Source organism: Falco biarmicus, chromosome 4 (genome assembly GCF_023638135.1).
Source record: "Falco biarmicus isolate bFalBia1 chromosome 4, bFalBia1.pri, whole genome shotgun sequence".
NCBI classification, from domain to species: domain Eukaryota; kingdom Metazoa; phylum Chordata; class Aves; order Falconiformes; family Falconidae; genus Falco; species Falco biarmicus.
Genome location: NC_079291.1, coordinates 13066487 through 13093094, shown reverse-complemented (window position 1 = coordinate 13093094; position 26608 = coordinate 13066487). Strand labels below are relative to the sequence as shown.

The 26608-nt window shown below is 38.2% G+C and overlaps 3 protein-coding genes across 6 annotated transcripts in view; 1 reads left to right on the top strand and 2 right to left on the bottom strand.

Moving 5' to 3' along the window:
• NEK11 (NIMA related kinase 11) overlaps positions 1 to 8368 on the bottom strand; it is an 80042-nt gene extending 71674 nt beyond the window's left edge. Inside the window, 2 exon segments of the mRNA XM_056338663.1 lie at positions 4344 to 4596; positions 8269 to 8368. Coding sequence (XP_056194638.1) covers positions 4344 to 4510 — 167 coding nt within the window. The 5' untranslated portion in view covers positions 4511 to 4596; positions 8269 to 8368.
• Positions 8369 to 8395: 27 nt separating this feature from the next.
• Positions 8396 to 13805, top strand: ASTE1 (asteroid homolog 1). Its single transcript, XM_056338435.1, has 4 exons — positions 8396 to 9814; positions 11730 to 11940; positions 12849 to 13044; positions 13330 to 13805. Exons 1-4 carry the CDS (start codon positions 8501 to 8503, stop codon positions 13622 to 13624), a joined length of 2016 nt encoding a protein of 671 aa, XP_056194410.1. The 5' UTR covers positions 8396 to 8500; the 3' UTR covers positions 13625 to 13805.
• A 3925-nt stretch (positions 13806 to 17730) lies between these two features.
• Positions 17731 to 26608, bottom strand: part of ATP2C1 (ATPase secretory pathway Ca2+ transporting 1) — a 49290-nt gene continuing 40412 nt past the window's right edge. For all 4 annotated transcript variants that reach the window (XM_056338434.1, XM_056338431.1, XM_056338432.1 and 1 more), the window contains exons 21-28: positions 26028 to 26078; positions 25086 to 25252; positions 23241 to 23309; positions 21879 to 21995; positions 21069 to 21216; positions 20350 to 20445; positions 19417 to 19558; positions 17731 to 18564 (exon numbers count right to left, since the gene is read on the bottom strand). In XM_056338434.1, coding sequence (XP_056194409.1) covers positions 18428 to 18564; positions 19417 to 19558; positions 20350 to 20445; positions 21069 to 21216; positions 21879 to 21995; positions 23241 to 23309; positions 25086 to 25252; positions 26028 to 26078 — 927 coding nt within the window. In that variant the 3' untranslated portion in view covers positions 17731 to 18427. The remainder of the gene's footprint in view (positions 18565 to 19416; positions 19559 to 20349; positions 20446 to 21068; positions 21217 to 21878; positions 21996 to 23240; positions 23310 to 25085; positions 25253 to 26027; positions 26079 to 26608) is intronic.

Below are 26608 nucleotides of genomic sequence, written 5' to 3'. Positions count from 1 at the left end.
AGTAGTAGTTTTTACCCAAATTAAAGCTACCATTTTTTCCTCTGAAAAGAGTGAAACCCAGAGCCTTTTAGAGGCTTAAAATTTGTGGAACTCCACTAATGGCAACTAGTGATATGCATCCCCACCTACTGTGCCTAAATTCAGTTCAAACTCTGGAAAAGATTAAAAACCACAGCAAATACTTGCAGGTGTATCCAATCTTTTTTGGAATCCAATTACCTATCAGGTAAATCAGTTTTCGTTTTGAAATAAAGACTTGCCAGAACTTGTTTTAGAGACCACTAGAATGGAAAACAGTGTCAACATCATGCAATTCAATCTCAGTTTTAGTGAATGTACAGTACCTGGCTCAAAACAGGATCTGCAAACATCTGACAGGGAAAATATCAAATAATTCATAAACCAAGCCATTCTGCGTAACTGGAACTAAGAGGCTTGCATTCATACAAATATGTCTCTTGTGTTTAGCTGACTTTAGGGCTTATGATAAAAATTGTGACCATAGTTTCTTTCAAAACTGGGGGAAACTGATGATCCCTCTACTGTGTTGATTGTCTATGACATGAGAAACTTCTTTCATGGTGAACAGCCTCCCAGGTTCTGACCTTTCTCTTTATGAGGGCATTTGTTTTGTTCTGTGCTGTTTGTTTCCACAAAAGTTGCAGGAACTTCTATCTCTGAGACCTTTAACTGTCTGTCATGCCTGGTGAGAAGGCGATGGCATAACTTTCTATACAAACATAGAAGACAAAAGTCACCTTCCCTAGCTTTAAACCTAAAATCAAGAACTTGCACTTTTCTTTTTAGGAAATTATTATGAAATTCAGAAAAGTCATTCATCGCATGTCTGCACAAAGCTGGTATCTCAGAATAAAGTAAGTGTGATCCTTAAGTCTAACAACCAGTCTGAAATAACCCCAATCTCACTCCAGAATACTAAGCACTGGTTTGGCTTTCTCTGACCACTGTGGATAATATACTTTGGGAAAACATAAACCACAAGCAATACAAGCAGAGAAGCTACTGCTCAGTAAACTTAAGTGTGAGCAGAGCCTATGAAAGCATATTTAAGACTATACAATGACTTGCAACTATTATTTTCTAAAGGAAAACAGAGTCCACTGACACAAGAAGACTTGCTGTATAATAGGGATTTTCCTAACTTAGCCTTTTAGGTATACAGCTATGTCTGTAACTGACAGCTGTTTACAGCAGTACATAATTTTCTAGTTGAGACAAGGTAGAATGCTAAATTAAAAATGTTTTCAGAGACAGCTAATAAAAAAAGAAGGCAAAATTGTAGAAATCACACAGGACTATGAGCATAAATTACCAGGAAATGCAATTTACAAAAAATACAAATGAGGAAGTTAAAACAACAGGCAAGAAATGTGTCGTACAGTCAACACTTAAGAGGGACTTAAAGTAAGAAACTTACATATGCTACTATATTTGTAGTACTTCATAACCTTATTATTTATAGACTATGCAACTCCACCATATCACACTGGATGTTTCTGATCTAGTATGATCTCAGAAAGTCAGTATCCAGATCCCTTCCATGCACAGGACTGGAGATCTGCATGAAGCTGGCACGTACTTCTAAGAGAGGCAGGTATTGCTGGCCTGAGCAGCAGTATGTGAGTTTTATGTAAAGTAAGTCTGCCAACTTGAGGCATGCCCCAAAATAATCTTTCTCCCTCTCAGCTGAAGCAGTTTTGTGCACAACACTTCACTCACCACAGACAAGATCCTTGAGAGGTAACAAAGTACAAGGCATGCCCAAAAGCTATTTCTAAAAACATGCAAAAGCTTTGCTGAACATACATTACATTACATTAAATGATAAGCATTGTCTCTGCATTAACTCATTCTGTAGACATTGCACTAATGGAAAATTGAAAAAGGTATCCCCAAACAGCTTCTGTGCCAATATCTAAGATGCCACCCTTCTTGGGAATGTTCCACAAGCACAAGAAAGTATTTTCTGATTTGAAAGTAGTGTTAAGAATGTAACTTCTAATATATTTTTCCACCTTGAGAAACAGTATTTTTAAATAGCCTACACTCTAGCTCAATATGCTACCTGAGCTTTCACGTTCACCTGGACCAGTATTTTTGTCGTCTATTAGAATGTAAGTGATAGAAAGTTGGAGGAATCTACTTGAAAATCTGCATTTGAGGCACAGAAGAAATGAGTAACTGTGATACACAAGTACCCCCTAGTGATGAAAGAATGAACTACAGTATTACACTACCACTTCGCTTTGTTAAATATCGTCGTAGTCACAAAGAGATTGATAAAACAAAAAAATAACCCGCCATTTGATACTCAGCGTCTGTCCTGAAGTTGGCAGAGGACATACTCAGCCTCATCCCTAACAAAACACAGGCATTCAATGCTGCAGGCAGTGAATGTTTGTTCAAAACACAGTCACTCTGAACTAAAATTCGGAAAAAAAATTCTTAAGGAAAAAATAGATATAGTAACTACTTAAGGGCAAAGCACACATTCCTTGTTTGGCAGCTTGTGCTACAGCAGCAAATGTGTGAAGACACACATTTCACTATACTTTTAACATTCTAAGAATGAGTTTAAAATAGCTGAATTCTGAAGGGTTTTATAAGTCTGGTAGTTCCTGCCACCCTATTTGCATGATAAATTATTTAACATAAAAAGAAAATGAAAAATATTTTCTACTGGTTTTAATGAAAGCTTTCATTAAAGAACATTATTGCAGAAAACCATACCTAAGGCCAAGAGAGATCCAGAAGTCTTACAAGCCCGCTGGAAAAAGCTAAAAGCATAGTAGCCTCTAACTCTAATCCAAGGAGCTGAGAAACTGTAAATGGCGCAGAAGGAAAACAAGTGAAATAACTATGCCTTGGCTGCACATTTATTGAAGCAATATTGCCAAGAATGCATTGTCATAAATAGCAAGAGTGAGGCACAAATGAATCAGAAAAAACTCTTTTATCATATAGTGCTCATTAATGTACTCATCAATACGGACCAATAGACCCCCATATTTAAAGAAAGGATGTATTTCTGGCTGAAAAGCACACTGATTAGATGTTTGAGACTTTAAACAAAAAGCCTCACAAATTTTATGGGATAAAACCAAAAATATTCACATCTAAATTTCACTTGATTTCAAACTGATAGACAAACACAGTTCTAACACAACAGCAAGTCCAGCTAGTAATGCATTTCCCAGGCACTCAACTTTAAACTCACATACAGAAATGTGAACACCCTGAAAGTGTTCTTTTGTCTTTGTGGCTTCAGAATCCTAAAAGGTTTATCAACCAAACTGACAAGACCTGTCCAAATTCAGGCAGGCTAAAAAAAATAATAAAATAATCGAGATTTGCTGACAATGAAAAAGAAGTGCTCTCAGTTAGGCATACAGTAAATGGAAAGGTGTTTACTGAAATTTCTGTAAATATTCCTTCTCAGGTTTCATTTAGACAACTGAATTATCAAAAAATAGAACACCAACATAGAACAGTTTCCTTTGAGACCCCTCCAACAATCTGTGTCCTTACAATGACACAGAATTGATTCCTGAAAACTTCCAATTAAGCGTTATCAAAAAACTTATCTACAGTAAAAAAATCAGAAATTATCAGAAGCGAAGAAAGAAGTCCATTAAAATACACTCAAATTCTGACATTTTCACGCTCCCTTTCAATGTTCCATGCTTTAATGAGCACGTGTAACTGAATGAAGCATTATAGAGCTAGATATTGCAGTAGCTGGACTTGATTAGAGTAATGATTCTAGTCTAATTTTTTTTTTCCACACGTAAAACAAAAACATGATGTTCATGAAGATGGGTAAGTATGGGATGGAAGACAAATGCCAGCACTTTAGTAGAGTGTTCTGAAGAAAGAACTTCAAGAACTGAGTTTATTTATGAAATACCACATTATGAAAAGACTGCAAAAATAAACTACACAATACTACTACACACATATATATTGACATAATTGTTAAATGGTACCTTGTAAATGATAAAGCTTTAAGCCTTTAACAAACAATTTTGTTACAAAGAGCAGCAGCAAATTTGTGAAACCTAACATATATCTTTGTCCTGCTTCTTGTCAGGACAATGATAAAATTTACCTCGGTTCTGAGCAAATACAAGGGTCTTTTCCAGGAGAGATTCAGCCATAATGCTGAGTCAGCATAAAACCTGCTCCTATCCTGTGTCTAAAGTTATACAGTTCAGGCTGCAATGTTAACATCAGAGATGAGACATACATACAAAGAAAACAACCACAATACAAGAAATATGTTCCAGACATTTTTATATAAAGTATGTGAAGGGTTTACTTACAATTCTTCTCCTTGTTTTGCTTTTCTTTCAGAAACCAGATACACATTTCCAAAGCTTCCATTGCCAAGTTTCCTCCAAATAGTGTATCGTTGTGCAATTGTAGTGTCTGAGCAAACAGAATTAAATCTGGCAGCGACATGCTTATCAGTTTCTTGAAATTTCAGCATTTCTCTGTGTAACAGAAACTACAGAAATTTCTCTCAAATGCAGCTTCCGGATCCTTTTACTCTTCCATGGACACCCACAGGAAACACTTTTAAAAGAGAAAAAAAAATTATTTGTCAATGTATTAGCCCTATTAAGTCCCTGTGAAATGACCATTTAATTCTATGGCAGTGCCTATGGTGCTCAGCTTGCAGCAAAACACAGATTAAGTGGAATCATTAGTTGCTAAGTTGATTAGTCTGCTAAGTTGCAGACTTGATAAAGAAACTCCATATAATGTAGATGTGACATAATCAGCCTTCCTCTAAATGGACCTTAATTTAATTCACTGAAATGACAACACAGGGCAAATAAAATGCAGGTGCTTATACATTAATGTATTTAAAAGTTCAAGTGCTTTTTGCAAGGACACCAATACCTGTATTTTACTTGGCAGTTCCCCTAGATATAGCACTCTTCCTCACCACCTGTTTTTATAACCAACTTGGTACCTGGCACCAGAAATAGCTGTGTTTCAGAATACAAGTTTCATGACTTTTGTATAGAGTAGACATAATCTCCACCTGTAGTTTGAATTCACTCCTATCAATAACTGCAAAGCTGTTATCTCTACTCTTTCGTTTGCCCCTCAGATTTCACCATGTGTTTCAGTGCTGACCTTACAGCTTCTGTGTGATTCACTACTAGTACCTTCTGCAAATCAGAGCTTCATGGCCACCCAGAAGTCTACAAGACTTCCAGTAAAATCCAATTCTTCCAAAAGTTCTTCATTTTTTTTCACTGTAATAACTTGCTTGAGCCACATTTCTAACAATTTAGCTTTGACTTGAAATTCTTGTCTAACAGAGTCCTAATTCTGCAAACATAGGGACTGCAAAGGCAAATCTCTGGTGTTTCTATGGTTTTCAATAACTGAACGTGAGTTTACTATAGCTTTGTTTACGCAAACTTCCTCATTCCCAAAGATAAAGGGTGTTCAACTGCACATAATAAAACAATATTGCTTTCATTACCTTGCCTCTATAAAACACTGCCTGCATGATTTGTGCTTGAGGATCCTTTGGAACAAATACAGATGTTGCAAGATCCCACATTCAGCGTGACCAATACTACTATCAGCACTGCCCGCTGCAGTGCAGCGCTCCCACACTGGGTTTGTTCACCATAGTATTTTAATGTCAATGCAAGTACATCAAAATAGGGTGGGGGTGGGTGGGTTTGGAAGAGAAAAGACAAATTGGTTAATTTTAAAAGCTAACTGCTGGGTCCAAGTTGCTGTCTTCACTTCCGAACAAAAGCAGAGCTTAAATGAAGATTACAGATTTGCATCTTACAACAGTGTGTGTGCAAGAACCTATTTTAATATTCATCTGCTGAGCTACTATCACACTGTATCAAGAAGCTTGACATTGCAGTGTCACTATATTATGAAAAACACAGCCAAATTTTAATTATTACAAGCCATCTTAACAATGATACAAATCCTGTATGTTTCTAATCAAAAGCACTCCTGAGATTCTTTCTGTATTCCCTTTCAGATAGCAAGTGACAAAAATTTTGAAATGCAAATGCTAAGCAAATAATGTCAGCTAGAAGATTACTTCTTCTGTAACTCTGAATTTGTCTGAAAAGGCAAAAATGGATCATGTTGAGGAGGAGGGGAGAGGAGTAAGATTAACTCCATAAAAATATTACTTTGCCAGTTCTGGAAAAGTTTATGTATTTTTAATATTTTTCATTTACTATCCTATTCTCCTAGGAATTTGCTCTTTTACAGACGCCTTTATAAACTCCAAAACAGAATAGCTTTGAAACACGTAACCTTTAAAAATAACTACATTTACAAAAACTGATGAACTATCTATTCCTTTTTTCTGGAGAACTGTCCCTTAACACTGCTCACTTTCAATTTTTTTTACTTACTTAGGCCCTAGGAGTATATTACAATCCTTTACACCACAATATCACACTTGACATCAAGTAGCCCATTGAGTGTAATGGCTGTACTTTATTTCCAGCCCTGCCTCTCACCCTCTACTCTGTTTCAATTTCCCTCTGTATATAGTAATGACTGTCATATAACTTTGGGAAGTACTTTTGATATATACTGCTGAACAGTGTTCTAAGGCAGGGGTTGTTGACTGCCGTTGTGATGTCACAGGCACATTTTAATGGCACAGAGACATAGATCGCTGAGCCACTGCATTTGAAAGAAATACCCTATGAGTCATTAGACTTTAGAGCCTGACTCAACCGTAAGTCTGATTCTTTGGGAAGCATATGAATGGGGCAGCCTCTCCTACCTCACTCAAACCTTTAGCCTAACCTTTGGTGTATTTTTTTACCCACATCCATTTTCTCCCACTGAACAGGTATTTCCCAAAGAGCAGTACATCAGTTGCTTCAATAAAGTTCAGAAGAACTAGAGATAACTCAAAGAAATCAACTTTCCATCCGCTTTTCCTCAAAAATCCCAGCATGCTCTATCCAGTAGCACTCTGGTAAACAGTTAACATTCTTCATTTCCGCCTTGGACCAAACCCCATTCCAGAGTCTGGCGGACTGCAGATGCCATACTAATGCAACTACATCATCTGGATCACTTTTTTTATTTTCCCTTCTTCCTTGGCTAGAGTTCAATCTCCTTCCTGTTTGGTTTTTTGTTGTTGTTGTTGTTGCAAGCTAAAGCAAAGCTGTTGTTTAGGGTTTCATAGTTCCACCTACACATGCTAAATGCACAGCACCTCCACTTCTTCCTCTGACCTTCCTTTGCTTATGTAAGAAATATATGGGGTTTAGTTTTCTTTACATAATCTTCAGGTTTCTTTAGCAACAGCGAAGAGATAACACTTCCTGACTTCAAGATAAACCCTTCTTTGCCAATAAAGGCCATTTTCCAATTCTATCAGGTTTTCTTTTTATTCCTTAAGAACCCCTATGCTACATAAATATTTGTTGCCCCTCACCCCTTGCAACACAAATTCCAGAGTTTTTATATTTAAACTCTAAATATCCTCGGTATTTACTACCTTGAATTTTTTTCCTGCCAATGACTTCAGGCCAGTCATAATTTTTTTTTTTTTTTTTTTTGGGGGGGAAATATTTATTCGGTTTTTTCTTTCATTTAAAAAAAACCCAACTCCTGAACGCTGGTGCCATTATAATTTTCTGCAACATCATTATAAACCTAGCCAAGTCTAAAGTAACATCACCTCACTTGGCTCAGTTTACTCCTCCCAGAGAAAGGATAACTAAAAAGATTTTATTAGTAGCGTCGGTAGCAAAGAAGCTTGATTGCAGATGATGGTAAAACAAGGTCAAATTGATAGCTGGGACTATCAGAGAGGCTAATTAATTTTCTCCCTGACGCATACTCAGGGCGCCGCGATCCCCTCACGCTCCGAGCGACCGGGGCACGCGCGCACCTTCCCCTTTGCGCCACCCCCGGTACGAAGTGTCCCCGCTTCCCCGACCAGATACCCCCACACAGAGGGGAGAGAGCGCCATGCCTTCCCCCACTCCGCCTCCCTCAGCCCTCCGGGGAAGGCGGTGCTCCCCAGAACCCCTCAGGATTCGCCACCAGGTACACGACCTCCCCCACCAGTTTCCTGCCCTTCCAGGGCCCGGCCCCCGGACAGCCGCCATGGCCGCCGGACGGCGGGGCTACGGTCCCTCAGGGTCCTCCGGCTCCCCTCAGGACGGCCTGAGGCTAGGCGCTGCCAGCCCGAGGCAAAAAGAGGGAGCGGCCCCAGCCTCCTACCTCGCCCGGCCTCGGGAGCCAACCCGGCCGGCGCGGTTAGGCTGCCCGCCCCGGCCCGTCGGCCGGGCCCGTGTTTGCGGCCCCGTCGCTAGGAGACGCCGCGCACGCGTACTGAGAGCCGGTGGGCGGGAAGAGGAAGAGGCGCCCTGATCGGAGCACGCAGCCCGTCACTCCTAGCACGGCTGCCGGCGGCGTGGCGCTGTTGCTGGGGAGGTGGGTGGCCGCCGCCGCCATGGGCATCCAGGGGCTGACGGGCTTCGTGGAGGAGCGCGGGGCGTTCTTCACCGAGCTGCGGGTGAGGGACACCAAGCTGGTCATCGACGGGAGCAGCCTCTACCACCGGCTGTGCTTCGCCTCCGCCGTCGACTTCTGCCGTGGCGGCGATTACGGCCTCTTCGCGGCGGCCGTGCGCGATTTCTTCAGCAGCCTGCGGGCCTGCAGCGTCGCCCCCTTCGTGGTGCTGGACGGCGGGCGCGGCGCCGACGACAGGAAGCTGCCCACGCTGCGGGGCCGCGCCACCGAGCGGCTGCGGGCGGCTCACGGCCTCTCCCGCGGCGACGGCGGCTGCCTGGTGCCGCTGCTGACCCGGGAGGCCTTCGTGCAGGCGCTAGGCCGGCTCGGCGTACCCTTCCTGCAGTGCTTCGCCGAGGCCGACCGGGAGATCGCCGGCCTGGCCAACCGCTGGGGCTGCCCCGTCCTCTCCCTCGACAGCGACTTCTGCGTCTTCGACCTGGCGGCCGGGTACTGCCCCCTCAACCACTTCCAGTGGCAGAGCGTGTGCGCGGGAGAGGGGGCGCAGGGCTGCTACGTGCCCGCGCGCTGCTTTTCCGTGGAGAAGTTCTGCAGGCACTTCGGACCCCTGGACAGACGCCTGCTCCCGCTCTTTGCCGTCATGAACGGCAACGACTACATCGATGTGGCAGCGCTCGAGGGGTTCTTCAGCAAAGTGCGCTTGCCGAGGGGCTGCGCGTCGGGAAGGGGGGGGAAGCACCTCCGCCTGCAGGGGCTTCTGCACTGGCTGTCGCAGTTCGCTGAGCCCACCGAGGCTGTGGACGGTGTGCTGAAATACCTTAAGAAGCAGCAGAGAGAAGAAATAAGGGAGCTTCTGTGCGCTTCAGTGGAGGATTATACGCCGTCTGACGTGAAGCTTGAGGAATTTTTCCAGAATGGAAAGTACGAATGTGAAGCTGCCCAGAAAGCAGGCGTACCGCGGTGGGTACTTGATGCTTTGGCAAAAGGTAAGCTGGCCCCATTCATCAGCGATGCCCTGATCCTAAGAAGTATCTTCCTCCACGTTCAGGTGGAGAACATGCAGAGACCTAGCGCACACAGCACAGCTTTGCCCATTCGACAAGTTATCTATGGACTGCTTCTGAAAGTAGCTCAAAATGCCAAAGCCGCTTCTCCAAGTAAGCAGACCAACGAGCTGCCAGTTGTATGTGAATTTGACAGACTCCAAAAGACACTTAAAAAAACATTTGTTCAAGCAGCAAGCCTACCCACAGATTTTAGTGATGATCATTTTACTTTGGACAAGTTAATGGAGGTAAATGGTTGTTACAACAGGTCACAGTTAACAATGTTTCACACATGACAAAAAATACTTGGGAGTCGTGTTTGCCAACTGGTTGTTCCTAACGTGATGCCTGAACTAGGCCACCTCAGTAACTACTTCATGGGTACCTACAGGGCTTTAGGTACCCACAGCTTGGCCTGCGGTATTTCAGAAGCTACATAGATTATGCCTTTATCTTCTTCCCTTTCTGCCTCCCCCCACCCCCAAGTGGGCCAAGACAAATTATACAATAAGTTGGCTGTGTGTATATGTAGTATTGCCTAAATTTTCCATTCTAAGCCCTTCTCATACCTATGAATTCTGTTACACTAATACTTGCTTTTGTAACTATAGGAAGGAACTCAGTTTCCTGACATTTAGACGAGTATAGTTTACCACTACAAAAGTTAATTTATATTTGATCAAGCTGTGGATGTTTCAGAGCAATGCTTTAAAACGGAATCAGACCCATGCTTCTTTGCTAAAAATTACTGTTATTTCATGTATGAATCTTGCAGCTGTCCAGCAATTTTACCTGCCACGAGTATGCATCCTGCTAACGTGGACCCCTGCTGCTTGCCAGACGCAACAGCACCTGAAAAACAGCTTGTAATCAAAGGGATGTTGTACTAGGTTAGTTCCAGTCACCATTAGCAATTCTGTATTTAAATTCTAATGATTAAGACTGTAACTTTTGCTGTGAACAGAAAGTAATTTCCCATTCACGGGTTGCATAACCTGAAGTTTTGTATGCAGTAATTTCTGAAACATTTGGAAATAGAATCTGTGTCTTTTAATACTGCATATTTAAGCCACATGCTCTATGCATCTGGCATTCAGATCGGCTGTTAACATGTCTCTGTGTGTGGGCTGTGCTGCTGTGTTTTCATTACTTGCTGGTGGCTATTTCATATATAAGAACGAAGTCTTATCACTACTACAACCATTAAACACTATAGATAGCTATGGATCCGAAGGCCTACATATGGGTTATTTTACACAAGTTATTGTTACAGGCCTTTTAAATGAGCAACGTGCAAAGACTTAAGAGTTCGAAAAATCATGTTTGGGGATTTTAAGAAACATTAACAACTTACTTCTTGAGCCTTGGTATGTATGCTGCTGCTTTAATGAATTTGAGCTTCTGCTATTACAACTTTTCATACTAAAGGCAGGGGAATTGCCAGTTCAGCAGAAGGTTATAAGAAGGGTTATTCTGCATTTAAAGTGCTCTAGCCAAAACTGGTATCAGGTTGTCTTCTACTGTGGGGATGTCTGCCTAAGAATAGGCAAAACCGTCCTAAGCCTGTTGTGATTCTGCTGCATGCATGAAGTTGTGGATCAGGTTTATAACACCACTTTTTAGAAGTTAAATAGCACAACAAACAGGGAACATGTACTAGGAATTAATATGTTGCAGGTGAAGACTACAGGATTTCATTGTGATTACAGGTAAGGGTGTTTTAAACGCATCAAGAACAGGTCTCACCATTGCATTTCACAAAGCAAAGGTAACTTCTAAGAGGCACAAAATGAAGTTTTTTTCATATATATTTGCCATACTAAAGTACTTTTACTGCATTATGGTTACAAGATTGTCCAAGTAAAGTTTTACGTAGAAGTTAAGTCACCTGATTTGAAGACAACTCCGAAGCCTCTTAAAATCTAACCTCAGGCAATTGAAAAAACTACTTTTATCCTTCTACCTAACATTTAACCATGTAGTTTTTAAAGCTTAAGTAGCATTTAAAAATATTTCCTGTTCAGAATATCGACGAAACTTAATTTTTTGTTGAAAACCTGAAGTAGTATCTAGTTTAAACACAAGCTTATTTGCCTTTTGGAAACTGCTCACAGCAAATAAAATCTTGCCTTTATTTTCCATTCCAATTTAATTTGTTTTCAGGTACCCATGTCATGCCGTCAGATGCTTTTGCTGGAGACTCTAGGAGTGAAAATGAGTTTCATAGAATCTATCCCCAGTCACTTACAACTCCCTGTTGCTGTAACATGTTACTGGATTTGTTGTTCAGAACCAAAAGTTAATTTGCATCAATTAAAGGCTTTACTTCTAATGATAGTATCTGGAGAACTGCACAGGATAACAAGTGATCCAGGTAGGTCTCCAAAGAATACAATTTTAAGTGTTCAGCTACTATGAAAATCTATACCATAATTAGTTTTTCCTCGTTTGTGGCAAGTTGTCAAAATTCAGATGAGTTAGCACTGATATACACTATATCCTGAAGCATCACACCCTTTCTATTAGTACAGAGGAACAGTGCTAGTCATCAATTTAACACATTTTATATAGTTAAAACAGTACTTTGACATCTTGTAAAACATCGATTTGCCTTCATAAATGCTTACTTTAGGATTAAAAGATTAATTTTGATATAAAAATTAATAAGGTTAACATGCTCATGCATCAAAATATAATAACTGTTACTGATGCATTCTGATGTTTTTCTCATGCGTTTTTCTAGAATTATCTGTACTTAAAACTGAGTTGCACTGGCACCCCTTATCTGCCTGTGCATTGCAAGAATTTGAAAGGACTAAATTATCAGGAAATTGTTTCAGTAATATTTCTACCTATTACAGTCATGGTGGCATTTCCTCTAGCAGTCCTTCATTTGATGACAAAGATAAAGTTTGCCAGGGTTATACAGTTTCTTTAGGTTCTAGTTTATAGAAACTGGACTTTCATGGTTGCCACCTGCTATCCCAAGTGGGTGGGAGTAGAATGGAAATCTTGTTTAGAACTGATCTGTTCACAGAACAGCGTAGCAAATCACCTAACAAATGCAATTCCCGATTTCACAATTTTATATTCTTGTGGATATTCATACTTGAATGTTTACAGAATTTTACATCTTGAAAGTTCAGCTTGAGACATTTGAAAACATTACTAATGCTTCCTGAAATGGAACTGGAAGTTTGAAGACCCTGTAGACTGTAGATGCCTTTTCTGCTGTTCACAGCAGAACATTTATTCGCATGTCATTTTTTGTTTCTAACCTAGATCCCACAGTTTTACATGCTGAAGTTGACAGTATTGCATATAATGAATTTCTAAAATGGAAGGAAAAGAAATTGCAAAATAAAGACTTTGATTTAGATGCTGCACACAGTTTTTGCCAATGGCAGTGCTGTCTTCAGATGGGACTGTATCTCAACCAGCTACTTGGCACTCCTCTCTCTGAGCCAGACCTGAGTAGGTAAGGATGTTCCAGAGATCCACTCTCCACACAAGCCTGTGATAGAATGTGTTCACATGTTGGTTTATATGTGTCAAACTCCTTTGGCCAATTTTACTGTACTTGAACTCCTGTCTTTAAAGATACTGATTAGAAAAAAAATACTGAGTAGAATAGGTATCCCGTAGGAACCTACTATTGGATGCTGTCTGTAGTCAGACATGTTTTTTCATGAAGCAGCATGCTTCTGTACCTGTCTTGCTGAGGTATGATTCAAAGTGAGGATTCTCTCCTTCCTTTGAGCAGGCTTTACAGTGGGACCCTTGTGCACAGACTGTATCAAGAGCTTAAATCAGCACCTGCAGTGGAAAATCTGTTCAGTTTCTCTCAAAAAATGACTTGGCTTTATCAGATTTTGTTAAATACAGTGAAGTCAGCTGTACCTCCAGACTGCTTTCAGAAGATGACCAAGACAAAATCTGAGTCCTGCAAAAAGAAGAAAGCATCTAATAAGAAAAAAAAGCCTATCAGGTGTGCTATACCAGAAACTCAGCATTTATGCAATGTTAATAGGTTTGCATCACTTGGAGGGGATGAGTGAAAGTATTATTTCTGGAATAACTTAATGCCATGCAGATGGAAGAAAAATTGTATTAAAATATGTGACTGTATGGGAATCACATAAGTAGCTGATTCAGTCTTTACCAGCAATTCTTGCTGCAGGGAATTTTTTTATTTCCTTTTCTCTAACAACATTCTTATAAAGGAGGTGCTGTATAAAAGTTGTGGTGTTTTGGTTTTTCTTTAAAGGTGGACAATGAGAGCAAAGTTGTTCAGCCTTTCAGAGCTGGACTATTTTAGAGGAATTATTTTCCTGAACATTTATATTTGGCTATTCCTCCATCTCCCTGAAAACTTCTGATGTCCAGAAAATCAGATTTTTAAGTTTGTGTTTGAGGAACAGTGATGACAATCTTACAGATCAGATGAAAATGGAGATTGACAAGTTTTGAAAAAATACTCTTTACAGGTACAAGTATTTATACTTTCACGGAGAGAGCACTTTTCTCAGCAATAGCTGAGGCAGTGTGCTTGGAGCATTAGAGGTACTAAACTACACCCAGGGAGAAACCAGCTTCTGTTCTGTGTTGTGTCCCCTTATCCCTGCCCCATTTGGTATGTTTAAGTAAGAGTTAAATGCTTAAATGCCTGTTCAAAGCTACCACATCGTAGCAAGTTTCCATAGGTTTGCTAATTCAGTGTAACTGTGTACAATCTTCTGTCATTGACTGTTGTCGTTCAAGTAAACCTCCTTCTCTAATAGCTGTATGAAAATTACAGACCTGTTTTAACTGGCCCTGATATACACAGTTACTTGACAAACCTTTACTATCAATGTGGTAATACAGAACAACAATTTTAAAAAAATCCTACGTCATCAGGATTTCTCAGTGCTTTGTATTAGCAACTTCCAGCAAAATTAGTCAATTATAATACATGCGTAAGTGCTTTTTTTAATAAAACTTGGTTTTCCAGCGTGTTCCTCATGTGAAATTACTACGTTTCTGGATGTTCTCCTCAAGAACTCATATACCTTTTTCTTATATTCGGGAAAATCGTTATTTCCACCTTTAATCATTAAAAAGTTTTGCCCATTACTTACCAAAATTCAAGCTCGATCCCTGCATCGCTGTATGTTGTTTTCAGATCTGGTTGTGCTCCCCTAACAGAAGTTATCCACGTGGAAGTAACTGTCTTGTGACTTACAGGAAGGATGCCCGATACCATACAGCTAAGTCTTGATACTGCCATAATATGTTAACGAGAACTGACTTACAACAAGTATTATATTAATGAGAAAATATTTGAGATAGTGTGTGATAGTATTTTAATTTTTTCCCAGTACAAACCTACTTAAAACTGTCAGCAGATGGCATCTACACTCAAGCATACAGCAAATTACTAGCGCTTCACAACCATTACACTTCTATTTGCAACTTCCTAGTCACATTTCCATCAGATGGCTATGGAAATTTAGCCTTTTTCAACTTTACAGTTCTTGATTTTAGTAACTAAACCTTCAATCCTTAATAGTCTAAATCATCCTCTGATCCATTATGAATCCACATTTCATTTTACCAAGCCCTTATGGTTTTTAACCATCAGGAACATTTAAGTAAGTCACATTTAAAGTAAGTCTTAAATACAGGCATGGTTGGTTCCACTTTGTTAGTGATGTGAGAAAAAGAGATCTTAATTTACTCTAAATCCCATACTGAAAAACTGCTGGAGAACAAATTCTTGAGACTTGCTGAAAAGCAGTATCTTCAATTAGATAGTTCAGAAGACTGGGATAAACTCAAGTACTCCACTTTCAGATAAAAACACTATGATCACATGGCATTTTGGAAATTTTGGGAGTGCTGACTTGATGATCAAGAATTAACTCTACTGGAAATGTGTTCTCAATGCAGAATTTGGCTATTTTTTGTTGCTGACAAAATAAAATACATCTCGTTCCAACCACCAATCCTGTATGCTGAAGAAAGTAATTACTGATTCAAGGGTTGCTATGCAGAATTTAAATCAAAAAGGATAAGTGAAACATTTAAATCATTATAGGTTTTCTATCTTCTTTGTAGGAAAAATAAAAATAAAGGTCCTTATTAAAACTGAAAAGTTCTTTATTCCATGCTTTAGCAAGACCAACTATAATTTCAGTGGTTGCTGCCTATTTTCAGCCCACGTGAAATGCCTTTTAATTTTTGTGGAAAGATCCTACCATTGATTCAGTTGCTCTGGAGAAAAATCTTTCAACCTTTCTGTTAGGTGACAATGACCAAGAGTGGAGAAAAAAAAAAAAAAAAACCCCACCAAACAAAGGTAATGGCATTCAGGCCAAGCATTTTCTGTAAATAATGAGATTGAGCTACATTAATTGTTACTGTGTCATCTTTCATTGGAAAGCACAGTTTGGCATATTTAAAGTGAATTACATTCAATTTAGTTCATCCTGCAAGAAGGTGAAATTGTTCTTCAAAAGACTGAAATTTTATTTCTTGTCTAGACTGATATACCTTATTCAGAAAGTTAGTCTTGTGCTGGGAAAGGAGTACTTCATAAGATTTGTTTAAAGACTAGGCAGTAACACTTCCAAGCCAAGACAATAAAACTGGCATTCACTTCACTTCTGTACTTACCTGGATTTCCGAGACTCCAAGTGCAGAGAACAAAACAGTCAAAACCCATGGAAGAATATCAACATGTTAAGACCTACTATGTGAAAGGCACAGTTGCTATAAAACCCAGAGTTTCTCAAAACCCAAGTTTGTTCAAGAGATTCTTCATCAGCATGCACTGTCAGTTTTTACTATAGAATACTAAAGATTTTATTAGTAAGCATTCTCAAATTGTATTAAGATACTGAATGCACTACAATACAGAGCAACTACAGCCCCACCTTGCCAAAGACTGTAATAGTTCAACAGGAAGAACGCTGACAAATCTGTTCAACTTCTGAGAGGCAAAACTGCTGGAAATAAAACTTTTGCTTGAAAACATGACAGTGTTTCTGTAAGAGGTCATCTTGTTCAGGCCCTACCAGCTCAGTGGTTCACAACCATGCAGGAAGAGATGAGAGCCATAAGCTGCAGTCTTTGTCTTTACACAACTAAATCTCCAGTACATTGGTAGTCCAGGTAGTAAGTGCATATTGAGTAGGCCCTGGTTGAGCCAGAGCAATGAATGGATGAACTGCCCATGTAAAGCAGACTCGGTCGCACACTCACATCCTGCCTGCAGCCCCACTTCCTGAACAAGTCTGCAAATCTCCCAAGGGGGAAAAACCCCAAACAATTAAAATAATCTCTTAGCAGAGGAGTTCAAACAGCACTTTCCAAACTGCCTTGTTTACCATGAACTCCCCAGATTTTGAGCATGGCACATGGGGCAAGCCACAAAGGTAAGTGCAGAAATATCCCAGTGCCTGTTTCCAATGATTCCTCATTAACTGACAGGATGACCATTGTAACAGCAGGGCCCAGAGCCAATACCAACGCTCCACTTCGAGGCCACCGTGTGAAAGGTATGTTATCCACATGCTTTCAAGTAAAAGAGATACCTTTACATCTCCAACTCCCCCTAGAGATCCTAGACATCCTCTTTTCAAGATTGCCTAAGTGATTGTTTCTTGCATTTCCTCAAGGAATGACGAGTCCTGCTGTGATGAGAAGACACTAATGACAACAGCTGCAAGTCTATTTTGAAGAACATTTCCAATTAGTGAATATTATTCAAGCATTATCATATCTTAATACTTTCAACATATGAAGACACAAATCTGTTACAATGCTTTTCTAGCCAGAAAAAGTCATTCTGTAGGTTAAATTTTTAAGTTAAACTACCAGTAAAAAGTTTATTTTTTATAGTCACAGTGAAAGAAGGAAGAAGGAAAATCAAGCTTCTTTTTCAAAGAAAGGGTGGGGGGTTTTGCCATTAGAGTGAGGATTAGTGCATTCATTTTCTAATTCAATACACTACAAGTCATTTCAACAGTACCGTCTTAAAATCACTCAAGTGATCTAACAGTCATAAGCTAAAGTAAATATGAACAAGACATGAACAAAGACTGGATCTAAAATTGTATCAAAACAAGCATGCTAATCTGGTGTAAATGCCAGTTTCTTTTAAGACAAAGAGACAACACACTTTTAAGAAAGCAAACATTTACTTCAAATTGCAGTATAGGCTTTTCAATCACAGAATAAAGAAAAGAGAAACAGTGATCCAACAGCGGTCACATCCTGTGCAAAAAACCAAAACTTGGGATACAAAAAACTAGCACAAGGTACTTGAGCCGCTCACACATTGCAGGATAAAGTAAATAAATACAGTAGCTAGAATATGGCACTCTTGAGACAGACTCTAAACCCAGTGGAATGCCTCTGAAATATTTCTTTTATCTGTGTATTAGTAGCAAAGTCCCACCACCATAAAAGTAAAATAGTACAATGTTTTAAATAAAACCGAACTAAAATATTTATATCTAAGAGAAGGATTTTACACAGTTATATCTTTTAAGTGCAGAAAATGGGACTTGGGCTTAGATCTTTCTTTAAATTAGACCCCACCCTCACCCCACCCCCGCAAAATCCCGTTCAATCTCAAAAGTAAATTTATGTTTGAGGAAAAATGTTACCAAAGTTGCATAATGTCATTTGTTACTCCCACAGGTGGAAGTTAAATTCTAAACAGTCTTGAAACATGAATGTTCATCATTACCCAGTGAAACAAAGGACTTGTCAAAAGCCCTCAGGATTTCTTTATCCTCCAAATAATGTTTTGCTTTCTCCTACATCTTTAGACAGCAATCTCTAAGTTTGCAAACAAAAGAATGCAATATGCATCATACATCGAGAAAAGACGAAGTTGACGAAGAAGAACTTCCACGTTTCTGGATCTTTTCCTTGCTTCTTTCAAACTTCTTTATGATCTCAGTGACTATGCACACAGAGGAAGTGAGTCCCAGAAGAAACAGTAAATCTGGAAAGAGATAATTTGCTATTTAAAGCTGAGGGAACTTAAAAAAGAACAAGTCTATTAAGACTTTCAAATTGTCTCCCAATCATTGGAGAAGTTCAGGAGAAATAAAGCAAGAATCAATTTTTGCAACATAAGATTAACATGCATAGTTTAAGCACAAATCAAAAGTAGAGGCCATGGTATTTCAAACTTCTGATGTATTTCATAACCCTATTTTTATTAACACCTATGAAAACAAAGAACACTTAGCAATATAATTAACTTAATACTGAAAAAATATTAGTATCATCAGAAATAACACTTCAATAAAGAGAATTATGTAAAAATATGTATTTTGTGACAATCATTTAATTCCAGAAAACCACAAGATAATAAACGTCTTATGAGGCCAACAGCGGTATCTATAGCTGCTTAAAATCCTCATGTCTTTTTACCCTACAACAACACAATTAATTATTAAATAAGGGATCAACGTTTCTAAATAAAGTGTTTATATTTAAAGAATGCTGAATAGCATTATTAACAGTGCTTAAAAAAACTTCAATAAAGTCTATGCTTAACATAAGTTTTGATGTAGGCAAAAATTAAGAAACCTAATACACATAAACACCTATGAAATTTAAGAATGTGCTGATCAGTTGTGTACCATAAGCATTTAAATCATGGTTCCCAAAGAAAACATCTAGAAGGACTTTTTTATTTTTTTTTTGAGAGAGAAAAAAAACCAAAAGTCAGCAGGGTTTGTATTCCTGTTGTATGCAAACAGCCAGAAAGTGCTCTTACAGAACCATCAGCTAATGCATTTGCAAATTAATCCCTATTGTACAGTTTTGAAAAGGGAACTGTTCTTACCCAAGACACTCAGGCTCTCGGTTTGGAAAACCTTCTGAAGTGGGGGAAAGTAAATGACCAGTAATTGCCCCATTATAGATCCAAGGACGGCATAGCAGAACATTTTGTTACTGCAGAGTCCAATCTCAAACACAGATTTTGTCTGTAAAGCAAAACAGCACATGACACTGAAATAATTCATGATTACAGTTTCTTTTCATCCAGATTTTTGGAAAAATTAAAAAAAAAAAATCTTGTTGACCTTTTATATAATCCAGAACAAGTTCTCTCTGCTAAACAGTACAAATCTTGTCTTCAGAGTCAAGAACCTCTATTTTGAGCTTTTCTGCAAGTACAGTGCATTAAGAGGACTCCCTCTACACTAGAAGGAAGTGGTTTTGTTGATCCTGATAATTCACATCGGAAAATACACTGCAAATTAGTGTAAATGTAATATTATACCAGCAATGTACTTTTCTCCAACTAGCACAAGATTTCAAGATTTGCTTCCTTAAAACAAATATATAGACAGAACAGTTTAAGAATTTTTCCTTGGATTATGGGTTTAGGGTTACAAAATAAAGTTAAGGCCTTCCAGAAATTTCAGATTCTGGCTAGGATGCTGAACTAAGAGTTTTCAGGGAAAAAAACCCAACCAAGTGTATACAGCAGTACAAAGGACCACTGCACTTCAGCTTTGAATAAAAACTTCCTTGCTTCTGTCAGGACAGAAGTATTACTACCAGCTCTGCATTGTGTAAACACATTAAGGAAACTAATACTTAGCTGTAATTCAAAAAATCCTACCTAGTAAATATGTGAAACTTTGAAGCTTAATAGCAGATATGAAGTAAATCTGCTGGAAAACATTTGAAATGAATGCAACAAGATCCCTCAAGGAAAATTCTGCTTATTGTGTAAATACTATGTAAATAGACAATATATATCACTTACCTGAGATCTAGAACTCAAAGCATTGAACATATCAAAAAATACAAAACAGGTGAAAGTCATGGTTGTATCTCGAGGTGTTATTACGTTGTCTCTTAACTGCCAAAAGAAAATGAAATAGTTTTAGCATGTTTTAAATCCTCTGCAACTAAACAAAGTTATTACAACAATTCAAGTTCTACTAGCTAGTAAATGAAAGCAAAAGCAACTTGTTTGCCCCAAGCTAATTTAATAAAATCATACCGCAAACATTATGTACCTGTAACTTATAACAATTTGTAATTCCAAGCTATGATTAAATGAAGCCTCCTGACAAGCATTTATGCAAGCACATGCAATACCAAGAATTCTATGATGTGCTACCAAAAGTTCAAACATTTTTCTCTATTGGGAAAAGAAAGTCAAATAGCTGTTTCATAACAGTCTGGCTAGAAGATTTGTACATTTACTTTCTATGGGCCAAGGTTTCCCAAGTAGATTTGGGACCTGGAAAAGTCTGTCTTAAAATAGAGACTGGAGAATAAAACTGTATCCCTCACTTCAACAACTACTTTGAAAATCTTTCTTGCTAACCTGCTAGCTGAAGATTATTTAATAAGCATGGACAAAACTTGCAGCTAAGTTCATGTAAATTCTGAATTCCAACTGCTGGTATAAAAAGGACTTCTTTTAAATTAGAAGTTTACTTTGTTACTGCTTTAAGTTTTGTATTTTTGTCATACCTCTCTCCAGAAGACGAACAGTGTCCCACACACGATAATTATTGATGAAACCAGTATTTTAACAATCAGGTTTTTGGTCAGAATGCTGTCCTTCAAATTTCTTGGAGGCTTCCGAATAACATCTTTATCCACAGGCTCCACCCCAAGACTTACAATTAAAACAACATCTTAGATTTTTATCATTGTAAAAATAATTCACTGCTTCTAACTTAAGGACCAGATTTTCTGAGTTGAAAGAAAGATTTTAATCTTCTCTCCACAGCCCAAAAATAATTTCATGCAAATAAGCACATATTTTCACTTTCTGTAAACTTAGTTAAATGTATTAGTAACAGGCAATATTCTAATACTGCAGTTTGAGAGTCCATAAACACATGATATCCGACCGTATTAAAATTACCAGATGTTAATTTTAAAGCAAGCTGCAGTATTAGTTACATTCCCTATTTCTGTTACTATTGTCAAGCTAGCTAAGGAATTTACTGCTAATTTCTTTCCACCTTCCCTCCACTATCTACTTGCAATGAAGAGGGTCAGAGGAAGAACCCAGAGGGAAGCCAGAATCCTGCATGCAAATTTCATGGGCATATCCATGCTCTTTAGGTATCCACACTGTCCCCATAATTATAATTAGATTCTAAAACAAACTAAAAGGAATGAGCATAGAACTACAATGCAAACATTGTGATTCAAAGAAAAACTCTTGATGATTCAGAAGCATTTCACTGAAGTTTTCTTTATAAGCAACCATTTTACTTGCTGAAACAGAAGGACTACAGACCTCTACTGGAATTTAAAATAAGTACTTACCTTTGAGCTGGAGGTCCATCCATAATAATATTGATCCATAAGATCTGCATGGCATTGAGAGGGTTAGGAAAGTTCATTAATGTAGCCAGTGAGATTAAAGTCAGTGCTGCTATACTCCTGTTGAAAGAATCCATTTTTATAACTGTCAGCATGGAACATTTGTGAAGATCCACTGATAACTGCTTTGTAGTCAACACTTCAACTGCTTAAGAGTAGATACAGATTTTGACAGTGTGAATCATGACTGACATAAGCCTAGCTTTAAAGGTAGAACATGAATGAATTTAGATTATTCATCTTGACACAGTCCGTATTTAAACCAGCATTGTTTTGGCAATAAAAAGGCAGCAAATTTGTGTCTTAGAAGCCTCCCAAACTTTAAGATAACATTTCAGGGTTATCACTTACCTTCACCTAATTGATTTTTCACCAGGCAACTGGGTCCTTACTTTCATCGTGCAAGAAACAGAACTTCTAATTACAGTTTTGAAAAACAAATTGCTTTTACATCTTTGATGTAAACACAGCCACCCTGTGCACCTGTCACTATTTTGACTAATCAGTCAAGGCAAGGTACTACTCAAGCTTCCTAGAAGTACTTCTGCCACCCCTCATCATTAGCAAGATGAGAAGGCTAAGCAAAAGACTGGAAACAGATTAGCTGTTTGCAAGCCTGGTATTAGAAACCTCTCTAAATTAGTATGCACAGATTGCTTTCAGTGCAAGATTAAGTGGTTTCATAACCAACTAGAAGAGAGCAAGGCTTAGAGTAATTCCAAGTTTCGCGCTCTACTGAACACGATTATGCTCTCCCGACAAAGGTGAACAGAAAAAAAAAGGTAACTCATTCAGCAAAAATCTGAACTCTTGTCATCATGTACGTAAGACAAGAAACAGTTAGCACAGGAATCCTTATATGCAAGAAAAGTAATTCAGCTTCTCAGAGCTATCTCACTCCACAAGCAAGTACATGGATTACAGAGAAACTAACCTCCCATTTCCCTGGTTTCTTCTATTTGATGTACATGTTCTGGTTAAGGAGGGAATGACTACTAACTTCTTTCTCCTTTAAACAAGGACCCAAAGGTAGCTATGCTCCATCCTCTCAGTTACTGACTTTTCACATCTTAACAGGAAGAACTGTGACAAAGTTAGATGTCTGTTTATTGCACTATTTTCTGGTTCTTTAAAAATGAAACAAGCCACCAAATACAAATTACTGAATGTTCAAAAGCATAGCATATCAGCATCCTATGCAAAATTTACGATGTTCACATTAATTTATGCAGCATCTACTTCATGATGCTTTAATTCATAATGTAGTTATAACCTTCTGATATTGCTAAATTTTCAAAAACTTACGTGCTCAGTTGAAATCTAACAAAATTTTTTATGTTATTATAAATTCCTTTACCCTCTTCAATTGCAGACCTGCAATTAAAAACAAAGAGTACATCACTAGACTAACGAGACTACTGCCAAAAAAAATAAATTTTATTTGTTTTAATTAATTTAAACAAATCCTTTAAGCAGCAATACAAACATCAAGAACAAATTGAATTGAGGTTCTTGTAACTTTAGCAGTCAGTTTTTCAACTTCACTAAGAGATTAATGACAAGTTATTTTTCCAGCTGCTTAACTTTCAAAATGAGGTATCAATAGTAAAATCTCCTCCTTGTCCAAGATTCACCATCATCCCTGATGAGGCCTTTCAATTCAAGTTAGATAATTAAAATAAACCCACACCCACACACTTTTACAAAACCATAGAAATACAGTATGACTTTAGAAGACCATGTATGTTTACTACACCAGAATGATAGACCATCTTCTCAACCTCCAGCATGTGTTTCAACTTGCCTATCACATTATCATGACTATGGTAGTGCTAAAGTCTACTTTATCTAAAAATCTTTATCTAAATAGCTAAATCAAGTCTACTCTGCTGCAAATAAAACAGGTTTCTTCCTTCCATTCTCCCAGTAGCCAAGAATAACAATTTAATCAGCATTTCTTTTGAATTTTTTGTCCTAAAAGTTACAAGGGGTTGGAAGAAGGATGTAGAACTGTGGAAGCTCATATTTCTTCCCCCATTAGCACTCATAACTTTTCACTCTCCTGTTGAGAGCTTCCCTGATGAGGTGAGCAAAACTGGGTAAAGCATTCCAACAAAATCCTCATCAAGCCCAGCTGAAGTACTTACCATAGATGTCCATCCTATGTACTCTTTTGAATAGCTTAATTATTCCCTTTGTTTTTGCACAACAGCACATGACTGTTGGATGAATTAGTATGGAAAGTTTTAAGTAAGAGATCTTCTGTTGGCATACTGCTGCCTACGTAGATTTTCTTACACTGTACTTCTGCATTTCACTTCTTCCCAAGGGTTAAGCATCATACTTTCAGACAAACCGAAGTGTTCTGAGATTGATGTATAATTTTGAAATGAAGCCTATCTCACTAGGCAGCAGTTCAGCTCTGCCAACAACCGCTACCTTCAAAAGTCAGATGGATTAAATTCAAAATGAGGTAAGTTTAGCTCTGCTCTCTTTGAAGTCAACCAAACAAAATAGTGAACAGCTGGTTACCAGAAGTTGGTAATTTATTTTCACCTGTGATACTTTAATAGCTTATATTCCTTTCCTTTTCTGAAACACTACCACATAGAGACTTGAAAACGCAGCACTGTAAAATTTTTAAGTAGAGAGGAATGTGGTCTCTTGTTCTTACATGTGATTCATGCTTCCAAAGTAAGAAATTAAATTAAGATGAATCCTACTGACAGCTAACAGACTCACAATTCCACCTCAGTTACATTTCCAAATATGCTACTACCATAATTCTACATGGAGAAGCAGAAATACAGGTTAGCTTTTATAGCACACACATGTATAACCTCCTTTGTTACTTATATCTGATCTATGTACAAGACCAAAGTAGCAAAACTTCTAAATATGTAGATACATTCTTATATTATTAAGATACATAAAAAGACAGAAATGCTTAGCTGCTCCTCATACTATTATACTCCCAGATCTTTAAAAGGATAATACGTGTAATCACCATAAAGATTAATCTCCTGATTTAGTGGAGAACTCATTCACAGCTGCTACACTTACAAGTTTGGGGAATTCCTTTTGTTTTTAACTCAGACCACATTTCATTAAAACTATATAGCACAAGTTATGTACATAAATGCCACCTACATTATTGTCTGAAAATCATCATCCACAAGGATCATATCTGCTGCCTCTTTACAAACATCTGTTCCGGTTTGTCCCATTGCTACACCAATATCTGCAGCCTTCAGAGCAACAGCATCATTCACTCCATCTCCCGTCATAGCTACTACTGCACCGTTATTTTGCAGGGACTAAAGAAAGGGAAATCAATTTATATCAGGGATTGAAATAATCCATCCTATAAAGTTATTCTAGATACAAGGTTGGCGTCATTGGTCACCACCCCCACCCCTCCAATTTCTTACAATTCCACTGTAACTTCCTTAAAAGAAAAGCAGCAGCTGTTTGTATATCAATTAATTTTTATACAAGATATTAGATTAAACATCAGTTCACATATTCAAAGAGCCCAAACTGTAAAGCTAGGGTACGTAAGATCTGCCTTTAAGAGAAAGTAAAAAACCTCTAGACAGAAAGATTATATTGTACTTGCATTTTAACATTACCACCCTCTTAAAATTCTTGATACATTCCAACTGTCTTAACATTTGACTTCCTTCTGCTTAATGTTGCTTTTCCAGTTCTTCCGATTGTTACGTTGAGTAGGTCCCTCTTCACTACCTTCTGAATAGAAGCATTACCTCAGACATGGCTTCAAATCCATGCCCTTTTATCTTGTTCTAAGAAGTATCAGAATATGGTTCTTTCATGTTCCTAGTCAATTCAACTGCTACATGACAAAACCTCAATCAGTCCCCACCTCCCTATATAAAGCATGACGCTGCCTACCAGCAGCTGCCTTTCCCTTGTGGGCACTATGCATTTTTCTAGGCAATTTTTTTCACATGCATTTCACTTTCAAATCAAATGCATTTCCGATTTCATATCGATACACTGCAGCATGTTATAATTTAAGTAAAGGCACCACAAACAGTATCCAGTATTCCAGCCTCTAGTAAGACATACCTTTATAATTTTTAATTTATGTCGGGGACTGGCTCTGTAAAACACTGCAACCTGTTAAAAGCACAATGAAGAATTAGTGAAAATGTGACAAAATAAAAGAATCACACTGGATTCTATAAAGCCAGAGGATAAAAAAATACTATCAAAGGTCAACTGTACTCGTTAGCTCTAAAGTTGAAGCACCAGTAAGCTGCGTTTTTAATAGAGTGAAATCATTAATTCCAGAAAAGATTCAAAGTGTGCTCTGGTAAACAAAGTTGGTACTACTTATTTCAAGATACAGTATATAATTTTAAAAACTTCTGAAATCATGGAGCAACTGAGGTAGATAGAATGGGTTGCTGCTGGCCTTCCTGACTAAATTCATGCAGGCAATCATCATGCTGACTACAGTTAATGTCCTTGTCTCTTATCAGCACTAGTGCCAAGCTACTCAGGACGTTTCAATTTTACTACTTTACATAGCATATTATTAACAGATCGAATTTTTAAAGCTAATTAATATAGATTTCATCTTAGAAGATTATATTAATTTTCAGATTTTTTTTGTCTCTAGTCTTCTCTGTAAATTTAAATTTCAG

Coding starts and splice junctions, on each gene's coding strand:
- ASTE1 (XM_056338435.1), top strand. CDS start 8,501: ATGGGCATCCAGGGGCTGACGGGCTTCGTGGAGGAGCGCGGGGCGTTC. Junction 9,815..11,729: donor CTTTGGACAAGTTAATGGAG/GTAAATGGTTGT, acceptor ATTTGTTTTCAG/GTACCCATGTCATGCCGTCA. Junction 13,045..13,329: donor TCTGAGCCAGACCTGAGTAG/GTAAGGATGTTC, acceptor TCCTTTGAGCAG/GCTTTACAGTGGGACCCTTG.